General features: G+C 36.2%; 1 protein-coding gene across 1 annotated transcript in view; it reads right to left on the reverse strand.

Annotated features, from left to right (window-relative positions):
• Positions 1-10,386: 10,386 nt before the first annotated feature.
• LOC137397289 (protein bark beetle-like) overlaps positions 10,387-14,335 on the reverse strand; it is a 163,939-nt gene continuing 159,990 nt past the window's right edge. Inside the window, 2 exon segments of the mRNA XM_068083579.1 lie at positions 10,387-12,040; positions 14,184-14,279. Coding sequence (XP_067939680.1) covers positions 10,953-12,040; positions 14,184-14,279 — 1,184 coding nt within the window. The 3' untranslated portion in view covers positions 10,387-10,952.

Here is a 14,335-nt window from a genome sequence, read left to right on the forward strand (position 1 = left end):
CTAGACTATATTAACAACTTGTATATATAAACAGGTTCTCCCTGATCCTAGACTATATTAACAACTTGTATATATAAACAGGTCTCCCTGATCCTAGACCATATTAACAACTTGTATATAGAAACAGGTCTCCTTGATCCTTGACTATATTAACAACTTGTATATTTAAACAGGTTCTCCCTGATCCTAGACTATATTAACAACTTGTATATACAAACAGGTCTCCCTGATCCTAGACCATATTAACAACTTGTATATATAAACAGGTCTCTTTGATCCTAGACTATATTAACAACTTGTATATACAAACAGGTCTCCCTGATCCTAGACTATATTAACAACTTGTATATACAAACAGGTCTCCTTGATCCTAGACTATATTAACAACTTGTATATATAAACAGGTTCTCCCTGATCCTAGACTATATTAACAACTTGTATATACAAACAGGTCTCCCTGATCCTAGACTATATTAACAACTTGTATATATAAACAGGTTCTCCCTGATCCCAGACTATATTAACAACTTGTATACACAAACAGGTTCTCCCTGATCCTAGACCATATTAACAACTTGTATATATAAACAGGTCTCCTTGATCCTCGACTATATTAACAACTTGTATATATAAACAGGTTCTCCCTGATCCTAGACTATATTAACAACTTGTATATAGAAACAGGTCTCCCTGATCCTAGACTATATTAACAACTTGTATATACAAACAGGTCTCCCTGATCCTAGACCATATTAACAACTTGTATATACAAACAGGTCTCCCTGATCCTAGACTATATTAACAACTTGTATATATAAACAGGTCTCCCTGATCCCAGACTATATTAACAACTTGTATACACAAACAGGTTCTCCCTGATCCTAGACCATATTAACAACTTGTATATACAAACAGGTTCTCCCTGATCCTAGACCATATTAACAACTTGTATATACAAACAGGTCTCCCTGATCCTAGACCATATTAACAACTTGTATATACAAACAGGTCTCCCTGATCCCTGACCATATTAACAACTTGTATATATAAACAGGTCTCCATGATCCTAGACCATATTAACAACTTGTATATACAAACAGGTCTCCCTGATCCTAGACCATATTAACAACTTGTATATACAAACAGGTCTCCCTGATCCTAGACTATATTAACAACTTGTATATAGAAACAGGTCTCCCTGATCCTAGACTATATTAACAACTTGTATATACAAACAGGTCTCCCTGATCCTAGACCATATTAACAACTTGTATATACAAACAGGTCTCCCTGATCCTAGACCATATTAACAACTTGTATATACAAACAGGTCTCCCTGATCCTAGACTATATTAACAACTTGTATATACAAACAGGTCTCCCTGATCCTAGACTATATTAACAACTTGTATATATAAACAGGTCTCCCTGATCCCAGACCATATTAACAACTTGTATATATAAACAGGTCTCCATGATCCTAGACCATATTAACAACTTGTATATACAAACAGGTTCTCCCTGATCCTAGACCATATTAACAACTTGTATATACAAACAGGTCTCCTTGATCCTAGACCATATTAACAACTTGTATATACAAACAGGTCTCCCTGATCCTAGACTATATTAACAACTTGTATATACAAACAGGTCTCCCTGATCCTAGACTATATTAACAACTTGTATATATAAACAGGTCTCCCTGATCCCAGACCATATTAACAACTTGTATATATAAACAGGTCTCCATGATCCTAGACCATATTAACAACTTGTATATACAAACAGGTCTCCCTGATCCTAGACCATATTAACAACTTGTATATACAAACAGGTCTCCCTGATCCCAGACCATATTAACAACTTGTATATACAAACAGGTCTCCCTGATCCCAGACCATATTAACAACTTGTATATATAAACAGGTCTCCCTGATCCCAGACTATATTAACAACTTGTATATATAAACAGGTCTCCCTGATCCTAGACTATATTAACAACTTGTATATATAAACAGGTCTCCCTGATCCTAGACTATATTAACAACTTGTATATAGAAACAGGTCTCCCTGATCCTAGACTATATTAACAACTTGTATATACAAACAGGTCTCCCTGATCCTAGACTATATTAACAACTTGTATATAGAAACAGGTCTCCCTGATCCCAGACTATATTAACAACTTGTATATATAAACAGGTCTCCCTGATCCTAGACTATATTAACAACTTGTATATACAAACAGGTCTCCCTGATCCTAGACTATATTAACAACTTGTATATACAAACAGGTCTCCCTGATCCTAGACTATATTAACAACTTGTATATACAAACAGGTCTCCCTGATCCCAGACTATATTAACAACTTGTATATATAAACAGGTCTCCTTGATCCTAGACTATATTAACAACTTGTATATATAAACAGGTCTCCCTGATCATAGACTATATTAACAACTTGTATATATAAACAGGTTCTCCCTGATCCTAGACTATATTAACAACTTGTATATATAAACAGGTCTCTTTGATCCCAGACTATATTAACAACTTGTATATATAAACAGGTCTCCTTGATCCTAGACTATATTAACAACTTGTATATAGAAACAGGTCTCCCTGATCCCAGACTATATTAACAACTTGTATATATAAACAGGTCTCCCTGATCCTAGACTATATTAACAACTTGTATATACAAACAGGTCTCCCTGATCCTAGACTATATTAACAACTTGTATATATAAACAGGTCTCCCTGATCCTAGACTATATTAACAACTTGTATATATAAACAGGTTCTCCCTGATCCTAGACTATATTAACAACTTGTATATACAAACAGGTCTCCCTGATCCTAGACTATATTAACAACTTGTATATATAAACAGGTCTCCCTGATCCTAGACCATATTAACAACTTGTATATATAAACAGGTCTCCATGATCCTAGACCATATTAACAACTTGTATATACAAACAGGTCTCCCTGATCCTAGACCATATTAACAACTTGTATATACAAACAGGTCTCCCTGATCCCAGACCATATTAACAACTTGTATATACAAACAGGTCTCCCTGATCCCAGACCATATTAACAACTTGTATATATAAACAGGTCTCCCTGATCCCAGACTATATTAACAACTTGTATATATAAACAGGTCTCCCTGATCCTAGACTATATTAACAACTTGTATATATAAACAGGTCTCCCTGATCCTAGACTATATTAACAACTTGTATATAGAAACAGGTCTCCCTGATCCTAGACTATATTAACAACTTGTATATACAAACAGGTCTCCCTGATCCTAGACTATATTAACAACTTGTATATATAAACAGGTCTCCCTGATCCCAGACTATATTAACAACTTGTATATATAAACAGGTTCTCCCTGATCCCAAACTATATTAACAACTTGTATATATAAACAGGTCTCCCTGATCCCAGACTATATTAACAACTTGTATATATAAACAGGTCTCCCTGATCCTAGACTATATTAACAACTTGTATATATAAACAGGTTCTCCCTGATCCCAGACTATATCAACAGCTTGTATTTATAAACAGGTTCTCCCTGATCCCAGACTATATTAACAACTTGTATATATAAACAGGTCTCCCTGATCCTAGACTATATTAACAACTTGTATATACAAACAGGTCTCCCTGATCCCAGACTATATTAACAACTTGTATATATAAACAGGTCTCCCTGATCCTAGACTATATTAACAACTTGTATATACAAACAGGTCTCCCTGATCCTAGACTATATTAACAACTTGTATATATAAACAGGTCTCCCTGATCCTAGACTATATTAACAACTTGTATATATAAACAGGTCCTCCCTGATCCCAGGCTATATTAACAACTTGTATATATAAACAGGTTCTCCCTGATCCCAGACTATATTAACAACTTGTATATATAAACAGGTCTCCCTGATCCTAGACTATATTAACAACTTGTATATACAAACAGGTCTCCCTGATCCTAGACTATATTAACAACTTGTATATACAAACAGGTCTCCCTGATCCTAGACTATATTAACAACTTGTACATACAAACAGGTCTCCCTGATCCTAGCCTATATTAACAACTTGTATATATAAACAGGTCTCCCTGATCCTAGACTATATTAACAACTTGTATATATAAACAGGTCTCCCTGATCCTAGACTATATTAACAACTTGTATATATAAACAGGTCTCCCTGATCCTAGACTATATTAACAACTTGTATATATAAACAGGTTCTCCCTGATCCTAGACTATATTAACAACTTGTACATACAAACAGGTCTCCCTGATCCTAGCCTATATTAACAACTTGTATATATAAACAGGTCTCCCTGATCCTAGACTATATTAACAACTTGTATATATAAACAGGTCTCCCTGATCCTAGACTATATTAACAACTTGTATATACAAACAGGTCTCCCTGATCCTAGCCTATATTAACAACTTGTATATATAAACAGGTCTCCCTGATCCTAGACTATATTAACAACTTGTATATATAAACAGGTCTCCCTGATCCTAGACTATATTAACAACTTGTACATACAAACAGGTCTCCCTGATCCTAGCCTATATTAACAACTTGTATATATAAACAGGTCTCCCTGATCCTAGACTATATTAACAACTTGTATATATAAACAGGTCTCCCTGATCCTAGACTATATTAACAACTTGTATATATAAACAGGTCTCCCTGATCCTAGACTATATTAACAACTTGTATATATAAACAGGTCTCCCTGATCCTAGACTATATTAACAACTTGTATATACAAACAGGTCTCCTTGATCCTAGACTATATTAACAACTTGTATATACAAACAGGTCTCCCTGATCCTAGACTATATTAACAACTTGTATATAGAAACAGGTCTCCCTGATCCTAGACTATATTAACAACTTGTATATATAAACAGGTCTCCCTGATCCTAGACTATATTAACAACTTGTATATATAAACAGGTCTCCCTGATCCTAGACTATATTAACAACTTGTATATATAAACAGGTCTCCCTGATCCTAGACTATATTAACAACTTGTATATATAAACAGGTCTCCCTGATCCTAGCCTATATTAACAACTTGTATATACAAACAGGTCTCCTTGATCCTAGACTATATTAACAACTTGTATATATAAACAGGTCTCCCTGATCCTAGACTATATTAACAACTTGTATATACAAACAGGTCTCCTTGATCCTAGACTATATTAACAACTTGTATATACAAACAGGTCTCCCTGATCCTAGACTATATTAACAACTTGTATATATAAACAGGTCTCCCTGATCCTAGACTATATTAACAACTTGTACATACAAACAGGTCTCCCTGATCCTAGCCTATATTAACAACTTGTATATATAAACAGGTCTCCCTGATCCTAGACTATATTAACAACTTGTATATATAAACAGGTCTCCCTGATCCTAGACTATATTAACAACTTGTATATATAAACAGGTCTCCCTGATCCTAGACTATATTAACAACTTGTATATACAAACAGGTCTCCCTGATCCTAGACTATATTAACAACTTGTATATATAAACAGGTTCTCCCTGATCCCAGACTATATTAACAACTTGTATATATAAACAGGTCTCCCTGATCCTAGACTATATTAACAACTTGTATATACAAACAGGTCTCCCTGATCCTAGACTATATTAACAACTTGTATATATAAACAGGTCTCCCTGATCCTAGACTATATTAACAATTTGTACATACAAACAGGTCTCCCTGATCCTAGCCTATATTAACAACTTGTATATATAAACAGGTCTCCCTGATCCTAGACTATATTAACAACTTGTATATATAAACAGGTCTCCCTGATCCTAGACTATATTAACAACTTGTATATATAAACAGGTTCTCCCTGATCCCAGACTATATTAACAACTTGTATATATAAACAGGTTCTCCCTGATCCCAGACTATATTAACAACTTGTATATATAAACAGGTCTCCCTGATCCTAGACTATATTAACAACTTGTATATACAAACAGGTCTCCCTGATCCTAGACTATATTAACAACTTGTATATACAAACAGGTCTCCCTGATCCTAGACTATATTAACAACTTGTACATACAAACAGGTCTCCCTGATCCTAGACTATATTAACAACTTGTATATACAAACAGGTCTCCCTGATCCTAGACTATATTAACAACTTGTATATATAAACAGGTCTCCCTGATCCTAGACTATATTAACAACTTGTATATACAAACAGGTCTCCCTGATCCCAGACTATATTAACAACTTGTATATACAAACAGGTCTCCCTGATCCTAGACTATATTAACAACTTGTATATATAAACAGGTCTCCCTGATCCTAGACTATATTAACAACTTGTATATCTAAACAGGTTCTCCCTGATCCCAGACTATATTAACAACTTGTATATATAAACAGGTTCTCCCTGATCCCAGACTATATTAACAACTTGTATATATAAACAGGTCTCCCTGATCCTAGACTATATTAACAACTTGTATATACAAACAGGTCTCCCTGATCCTAGACTATATTAACAACTTGTATATATAAACAGGTTCTCCCTGATCCCAGACTATATTAACAACTTGTATATATAAACAGGTTCTCCCTGATCCCAAACTATATTAACAACTTGTATATATAAACAGGTCTCCCTGATCCCAGACTATATTAACAACTTGTATATATAAACAGGTCTCCCTGATCCTAGACTATATTAACAACTTGTATATATAAACAGGTTCTCCCTGATCCCAGACTATATCAACAGCTTGTATTTATAAACAGGTTCTCCCTGATCCCAGACTATATTAACAACTTGTATATATAAACAGGTCTCCCTGATCCTAGACTATATTAACAACTTGTATATACAAACAGGTCTCCCTGATCCCAAACTATATTAACAACTTGTATATATAAACAGGTCTCCCTGATCCTAGACTATATTAACAACTTGTATATACAAACAGGTCTCCCTGATCCTAGACTATATTAACAACTTGTATATATAAACAGGTCTCCCTGATCCTAGACTATATTAGACTTGTATATACAAAAAGAGAACTCAAGTATCAAATAGAGTAAGTAGTTTGTTCAAACCATAGATATATATATACCTAGATTGGCCAATAGGGAAAAAGCCTGTCAGACTTAAATAGCATGACGTAATGTCATTGTATTGTACCTCACGCTTGACTGCACTGCTGGTAACAATGAAGCTTATGAGGAAAATTTGACAAAATTACATTTATTTTCACATAAAAACCTTCTTGGATACTTAATCCAGTAAACTGAAGCATTTCTGTGATAATATCTGATAACCACCTTAGATTAAAACTATAAAAGTTATGAATTGTTGTGAACAAGTCATGAGCCATCAGGGCTTTATTTGCCACCCTCTCCTATCCCCATTCTCTCTTTTCCCCTTCTCCAAAGAAGAAGTGAGAAGGGGAAAAGAGAGAAGGGAGAATTGAGAGGGGGGGGCAAATAGCCCACCCACTCAAAGATCCAGACTCTGGCTAGCTGAATAAACTAATATCATGTTGAACTAAACATGACAAAATATGATGAGCCTGTGAAGTTTTGATCTGATCAGGGAAATGGAACCAACGGCTTTCTCAGCTAAAGCTGGAACAAGACCAAGGAATGCAGGGTCGGACCAGACTCGGGGTCAGCAATGACGGCCAAGATCGGGTCGGACCGGGTCAGCATGATTTTTTATTCATTTAAGGTTAAGAGATAGTTCTATTACAGCCTAATGTTGTTACATCAATAAACTGAAATAGAAGAAACTCTTATCACACCAATCATTATATTTTGTGGCTTGGTTTATAGATGCAATCTATAATTTATGGCTAGACATTGGTGGATCAATGCTATTCAATGGGTGATAGATTAATGGCATGATTAGGCTATTGTTTTTATTACAAATTTTATTTTCAACTGCAATTGTAATCAACAAGAGATTAGTTAAGAAATACTTTACAAATATAGAAATAGATAACCCAGCATAGTGGAAAACAAAAATCCATCACTTCCCTAAAACTTCTGGTATTAGTGAAAGAAACTAAAAATAAAATAAATTTGCTGGATTGAAGGTTCTTAGACGCGCTTTTAAATTCCTCAGGATGCCCTCGTTGTAAATGCCTCAATAGTATTGAGGTGGATCGTTCTTCGTAGCTTAAAGGTTGACTTGCAACAAAATTCACATTACAGTTATTTGGTATCAAAATATTCACCATGTTTTACTCTGTTGTGTTGTAGGTGCCAAATACGTGAAAAGATGATTACAAGCATTTAAAAGCTCAAAAACGAAAGGCCGCCGTAGATTGGAATCTCTTTATTACGATGACATAGACATTACAGTTTGGTTATCATTTTGTCACGTGATGTTCTCACGTGAATTGAAAAGCCAATAAAAAGCTAAATATAAAACTTATCGTAGCACTAGTTTATGACAAACACTTAGGGTTTTACCGAATACCCTGTATCAAATATAGATGCTCGCTACTTTACAGTTTTGTTTCGGCATTATTAAATCGTCAAGTCGTCATCTGATCGCGTGACTCGATATTTCAAAAATAATCTTTGCAGCATTTTTCGATTATCACAGGTGACCAAGAGGCTCGTCATGATAATCAGACAATGATATGTACTCCTTCGAGCTAAGGTTAAAAAGTTTAACGATTTTTTACGGTAAGTTATAAGATATCAGTGCTAAAAGTGACAGCATTACAATGACGATAAAACAGACGCGTAAGAACAATAGACATGGTTTTATTGAATGCGTGAAGTATATTTATAAAAATATTTTGACGAATAAGGTTGCATGAAAGTGTAAACAGAAACCATCTTGTAACAACTACGTCCTATTTGAGCCATTTGGGAAAGCGAATCCAAACTACAGCGGTCTCGTATGGCTGCGATTAACTGTTCGTTTTTTAACTTTTAAGAGCCTGTAATCACATTTCCACATATTTAGCACCTACAACACAACATAGTGAGACATGGTGAATCTTTTGATACCAAATAACTGTAATGTGAATTTTGTTGCACGTTAACCTTTAAACAATAGCATGATGTTGAACCTCAGCAACTTCTCCATGGTAGCACTTAGTGCTAGCCTGGGAAAGTTTTTCACCAATCCAGCACTACTAAGCAACACTCTCGTCGCTTTCTCACTGTGGTTGCAAACCTCAATCACCACAGGCGAAGACAAAGTCAAGCCACCACGATTCTTAACTGTGATTAGGGAATTTGTTGCTTGGTTGACATCATAGTTGGTAACATCTACGATGCTAGTGATACAATCATTACATTTCAGCTTTGGTGACCTAGCCAGCTACATAGCCAGCTGTAAAATAATCATTCTGTCTCATTTTTGACTTAAGACATACTTGCATACTCATCATATTTAGTCATGTTTAGTTCAGCATGATATTAGTCTATTTACCTAGCCAGGGTCTGGCTCTTTGAGTGGGTGAGCTATTTGCCCCCCCCCCCATTTCCTTTCTCCCTTCTCTCCTTTTCCCTTCTTCAAAGAAGAAGTGAGAAGAGGAAAAGAGAGAATAGGGATAGGAGAGGGTGGCAAATAAAGCCCTGATGGCTCATGATTTGTGTGCAACAATTCATAGCTTTTATAGTTTTAATCTAAGGTGGTTATCAGATATTATCACATACAGTAATTGCTTTAGTTTACTGGATTATGTATCCAAGAGGGTTTTTATGTGAAAATAAATGTAATTTTGTCAAATTCTCCTCATAAGCTTCATTGTTACCAGCAGTGCAGTCAAGCGTGAGGTACAATACAATGACATTACGTCAAGCTATTTAAGTCTGACAAGGCAATGGGTAGGAATAGCTATTATTGGCCAATCTAGGTTTATATATCTATGGTTCAAACTTTTTAAAGGATGTGGTGTTTTAAAGGTAACTGAAGAAACAATGATTGCTGTACACTGAGTCTGTTAGAGTGTGTATATTTTTATAAATAGCAAAACTAGTTGTAGTATAATTGAGCTGTAATTGAAAAAAAAAGATGTGTAGCTTTGTCTATCTTTGATCCAAATGGTAAAAAGAACTTCAATCAGTCTGTCATTACAAACTAATGTTCCGTCAGCAGCCATCTTTCATTTTTCAGTCGGTTAGAAGTGCCTTCCGTATTCCAGTGATATCTCAAAAACTAATATCTAAATCGACTTGAGACTTTAAAATTATATTTAAAATGTATAACACACAAAACAACAAAAAATCGTAATCCTATTTTACTCAGAAGTACAAAAAAATCAAAGTGAAACTAGGCAGCCGAGTTACTGAGGTGTGGGATCAGATGGGAATACAACTCCCCTAATTATCTCGGGCTCAAGTTTGTAAGCGTTAAGATGGCCTTAATAAAGTTGATGAGAGTCTCCGTACACTGGTTCCATTAATGTATATTTCAATAAGAATGGAAACTCTGCATAGCTGGCCAGCAAGTGCGACTGTATTATATGCATTGTCACACAAATCTTTTCCATCATATATTACTAAATGTTAGAGAAGGTGATCATCACAATTTGGAATGTACAAAGTATCGTTGTAAAATTAGAAAATAGTGCTATGAATACAGTTCATAGAAAAAGATTTTTAAATAAATAAACACAAATGTGGAATGGTCATTATCAAAAGGATGAATCATTATCAAAGCCTTGATTGGAATGTTTTAGAATGAGAGCGAATAGCATAGGTTAATGGAATGCAATTACTAGGCTATGGCACGGATATTACCAAAATAATAATATGTAGCTGTAGAAATTAAATGGATAACGTCATGAAAACAGAGCGCATGCGATGTTGGAGCCAGGGCGAGGAGGCAGTACGGAACGACGAAGTTAAAAGTCTGTTTCAACTGGAGGACCTCGCTTATTCCAATCATCGGTCATTTCACTCATGTCATCGACATCAATGTCCGTCTCACTCACTCGCCTGCTCACGAACACTGGATAGGCACCAGCGTGGCCATAATCTTCATAGTACCTTTGCTCTGGCCCCGAGGGCTCATAATACGAGGGCGCATTTCTTGCCAAAGGTGAAGGTTGGTGGAACCGAGGGTGATGCTGAGCGCCTGGGTATTGTCTATGGTAGTCAGCAGAGGCATCTGGTTTGTCATATGTGGAGTCTGAATACATCGAGTCAATATCGGTCTCAAATGGCTTTTTCTCATCGGAATGCTGTCGGTAGTGGTCATAAGGGCGATAGCCTAAAGGCAGCTTGCGAACGCTCACTTCACTATCATACGAGTCCAATGATTTGGTGTCTAATGTGCTGAAGCTATCCTGCTTAGCGACGCTGTAATCGCGCTTATAAGAATGGGGGGGAGACAGGTTTGGGCGTATCCGTGTTGAAGGTCTTGGATCGTTGCCTCTCATAGCAGTTGCATAGCTGGGGGGCTTTTGAACGGTATTTGAAGCTGGTGGGCGTGGAACAGGATTGGATGGTTGCTTCGAAACAGGAACGTCTGCTTCCACAGGGAAGGTTTGTTGTTGATTGCAAGTTGGCCTTCTTTTAGTTTCTGGCACATCAGTCACTGGCTCAGGCTGTTGCAGCGTCTGCATGTTAATGTAGGCTCGGTCAAATGGGGTGGGCTTGGGAGAACCGCTCCCTCTCGGCATTGACTGAACAGTGGTGGACTGATAGCTCTCTGCTGATGGTTCAGCTGGAGGGTGCTTTGGAGAGCTGTCAGTACTGTAACCTTCATTGTTATATTCTGCTCGCGCAGGTGCATCTAGTTTGTACCGGTTATAACTAGAAATTGGCCTACTCGGTACACGGGGTGCAGTTTGAGGCGCAATTCGAGGCTGGCTGAGTTGTGTTTCATGTTGGATGAGCGGGGCAGGGCTTTCGTACCGCACTGGCTGTGATACCTCGCTGAGGTTATCTCTGGATTCCCTCTGAGAGCTGTCCACAGAGCCTGCGTAACCTTCAGAACATAGACATAAGGATGTTGACATCTTACCTGAGAGTAATTGAATCTATAATTATTAATGTAACAGCATGCTCGCCACAATGAGAAATCCCAAATTGTTACCTGTGTAGTGTACTTGTCAGATTTCAAGTACGAAACTGACCACATTACCTGATGATATGAAGCATTACTACATAGGATATCTTACGTACTACATAGTACATCTTATGTAGTACATAGGGTATCTTACGTAGTTAATATGGTATCTTACGGACTACATAGGGTATCTTACGTACTACAGAGGATATCTTACGTAGTACATAAGATATCTTACGTACTACATAGGGTATCTTACGTAGTACAAAAGATATCTTACGTACTACAAAAGATATCTTAGGTAGTACATAGGATATCTTACGTACTACAAAGGATATCTTACTACAAAGGATATCTTATGTAGTATATAGGGTATCTTACGTACTACATAGGACATCTTACGTACTACATAGGATATCTTACGTACTACAAAGGATATCTTACGTACTACAAAGGATATCTTATGTAGTATATAGGGTATCTTACGTACTACATAGGACATCTTACGTACTACAAAGGATATCTTATGTATTACAAAGGATATCTTACGTAGTACAAAGGATATCTTATGTACTACATAGGATATCTTATGTACTACAAAGGATATCTTACGTAGTACAAAGGATATCTTACGTACTACATAGGGTATCTTACGTAGTACAAAAGATATCTTACGTACTACAAAAGATATCTTAGAGACCACATTACCTGATGATATGAAACATTACTACAGAGGATATCTTACGTAGTACATAAGATATCTTATGTACTACATAGGGTATCTTACGTAGTACAAAAGATATCTTACGTACTACAAAAGATATCTTAGGTAGTACATAGGATATCTTACGTACTACAAAGGATATCTTACGTACTACAAAGGATATCTTATGTAGTATATAGGGTATCTTACGTACTACATAGGACATCTTACGTACTACATAGGATATCTTACGTACTACAAAGGATATCTTACGTACTACAAAGGATATCTTATGTACTACAAAGGATATCTTACGTAGCACAAAGGATATCTTACGTACTACATAGGATATCTTACGTAGTACATAGGATATCTTACGTACTACATATGATATCTTACGTAGTACATAGGATATCTTACGTACTACAAAGGATATCTTACGTACTACATAGGATATCTTACGTACTACATAGGATTTCTTACGTACTACATAGGATATCTTACGTACTGCATAGGATATCTTACGTACTACATAGGATATCTTACATACTACAAAGGATATCTTACGTACCACATAGGACATCTTACGTAGTACATAGGATATCTTACGTACTACAAAGGATATCTTACGTACTACATAGGATATCTTACGTACTACAAAGGATATCTTACGTACTACATAGGTTATCTTACGTAGTACATAGGGTATCTTATGTACAAGTCTATTTGATGGCTAGCATTAAAGTCGACCGCTACTAAAGATGGCTAAAATGAAAGACGACTAGATAAGAAAAGAAGTGCAATCGGATCTAAAAATCATCTGACATGAGATTGTCTCATTACTTGATCAATATGTTAGGCAAACATGTGAGGATTAGTGTAAGGTCAGACAATCCAAGCCCGTGTGGAAAGGCTGTTGAAATCAACCAGCGAAATCAGCAGCACTGTCTTTCATCATAGGACAGACTTCAGCATCATTATTTAGCAGCAAATTTACTAGGTGTGAACTGATGATTTAACAATCATATCTTTTCTGCATGGCTGGTAAAATGCTTCTTGAAGCGATGTCTTCTTTGGTTTACAAAGATAATAAAAGTAGAATGGTTTCCAGCAATCAAGAACTAGCGTTATTAAGATATGAATGCATGTACAAAATAGCTAGCTAGGAAAAGGGCTGTAGTAATTGATAACAAACAACCTCAACAAAGTAGAAGCAAGAATGAGACAGAAGAGAAAATTAAGGTAGTAGACAAGCAGCTGAGCAAAGAAACTTGCAGTTGTCGGGAAAGGGGAAGACAATGGCCTAGCGTATGTCTAAATTGAACTCAAGACTATTGGTAGCCTCAGGCCCTCAAGTACCTTTTGCCCCACAGCCTAGTCATATGTGTATTGACTTTTGAGATGCGGATAAAGGAGTTTTCTCCCCCACATCACTATCACCCTCATCAGAGCTCCCTGTCAATCAGACATAGACCTCGCTCCAGCTATGAGATTTCATCAAGTTTAAAAAA

This window comes from Watersipora subatra, chromosome 5, assembly GCF_963576615.1.
Source record: "Watersipora subatra chromosome 5, tzWatSuba1.1, whole genome shotgun sequence".
Lineage (NCBI taxonomy): Eukaryota > Metazoa > Bryozoa > Gymnolaemata > Cheilostomatida > Watersiporidae > Watersipora > Watersipora subatra.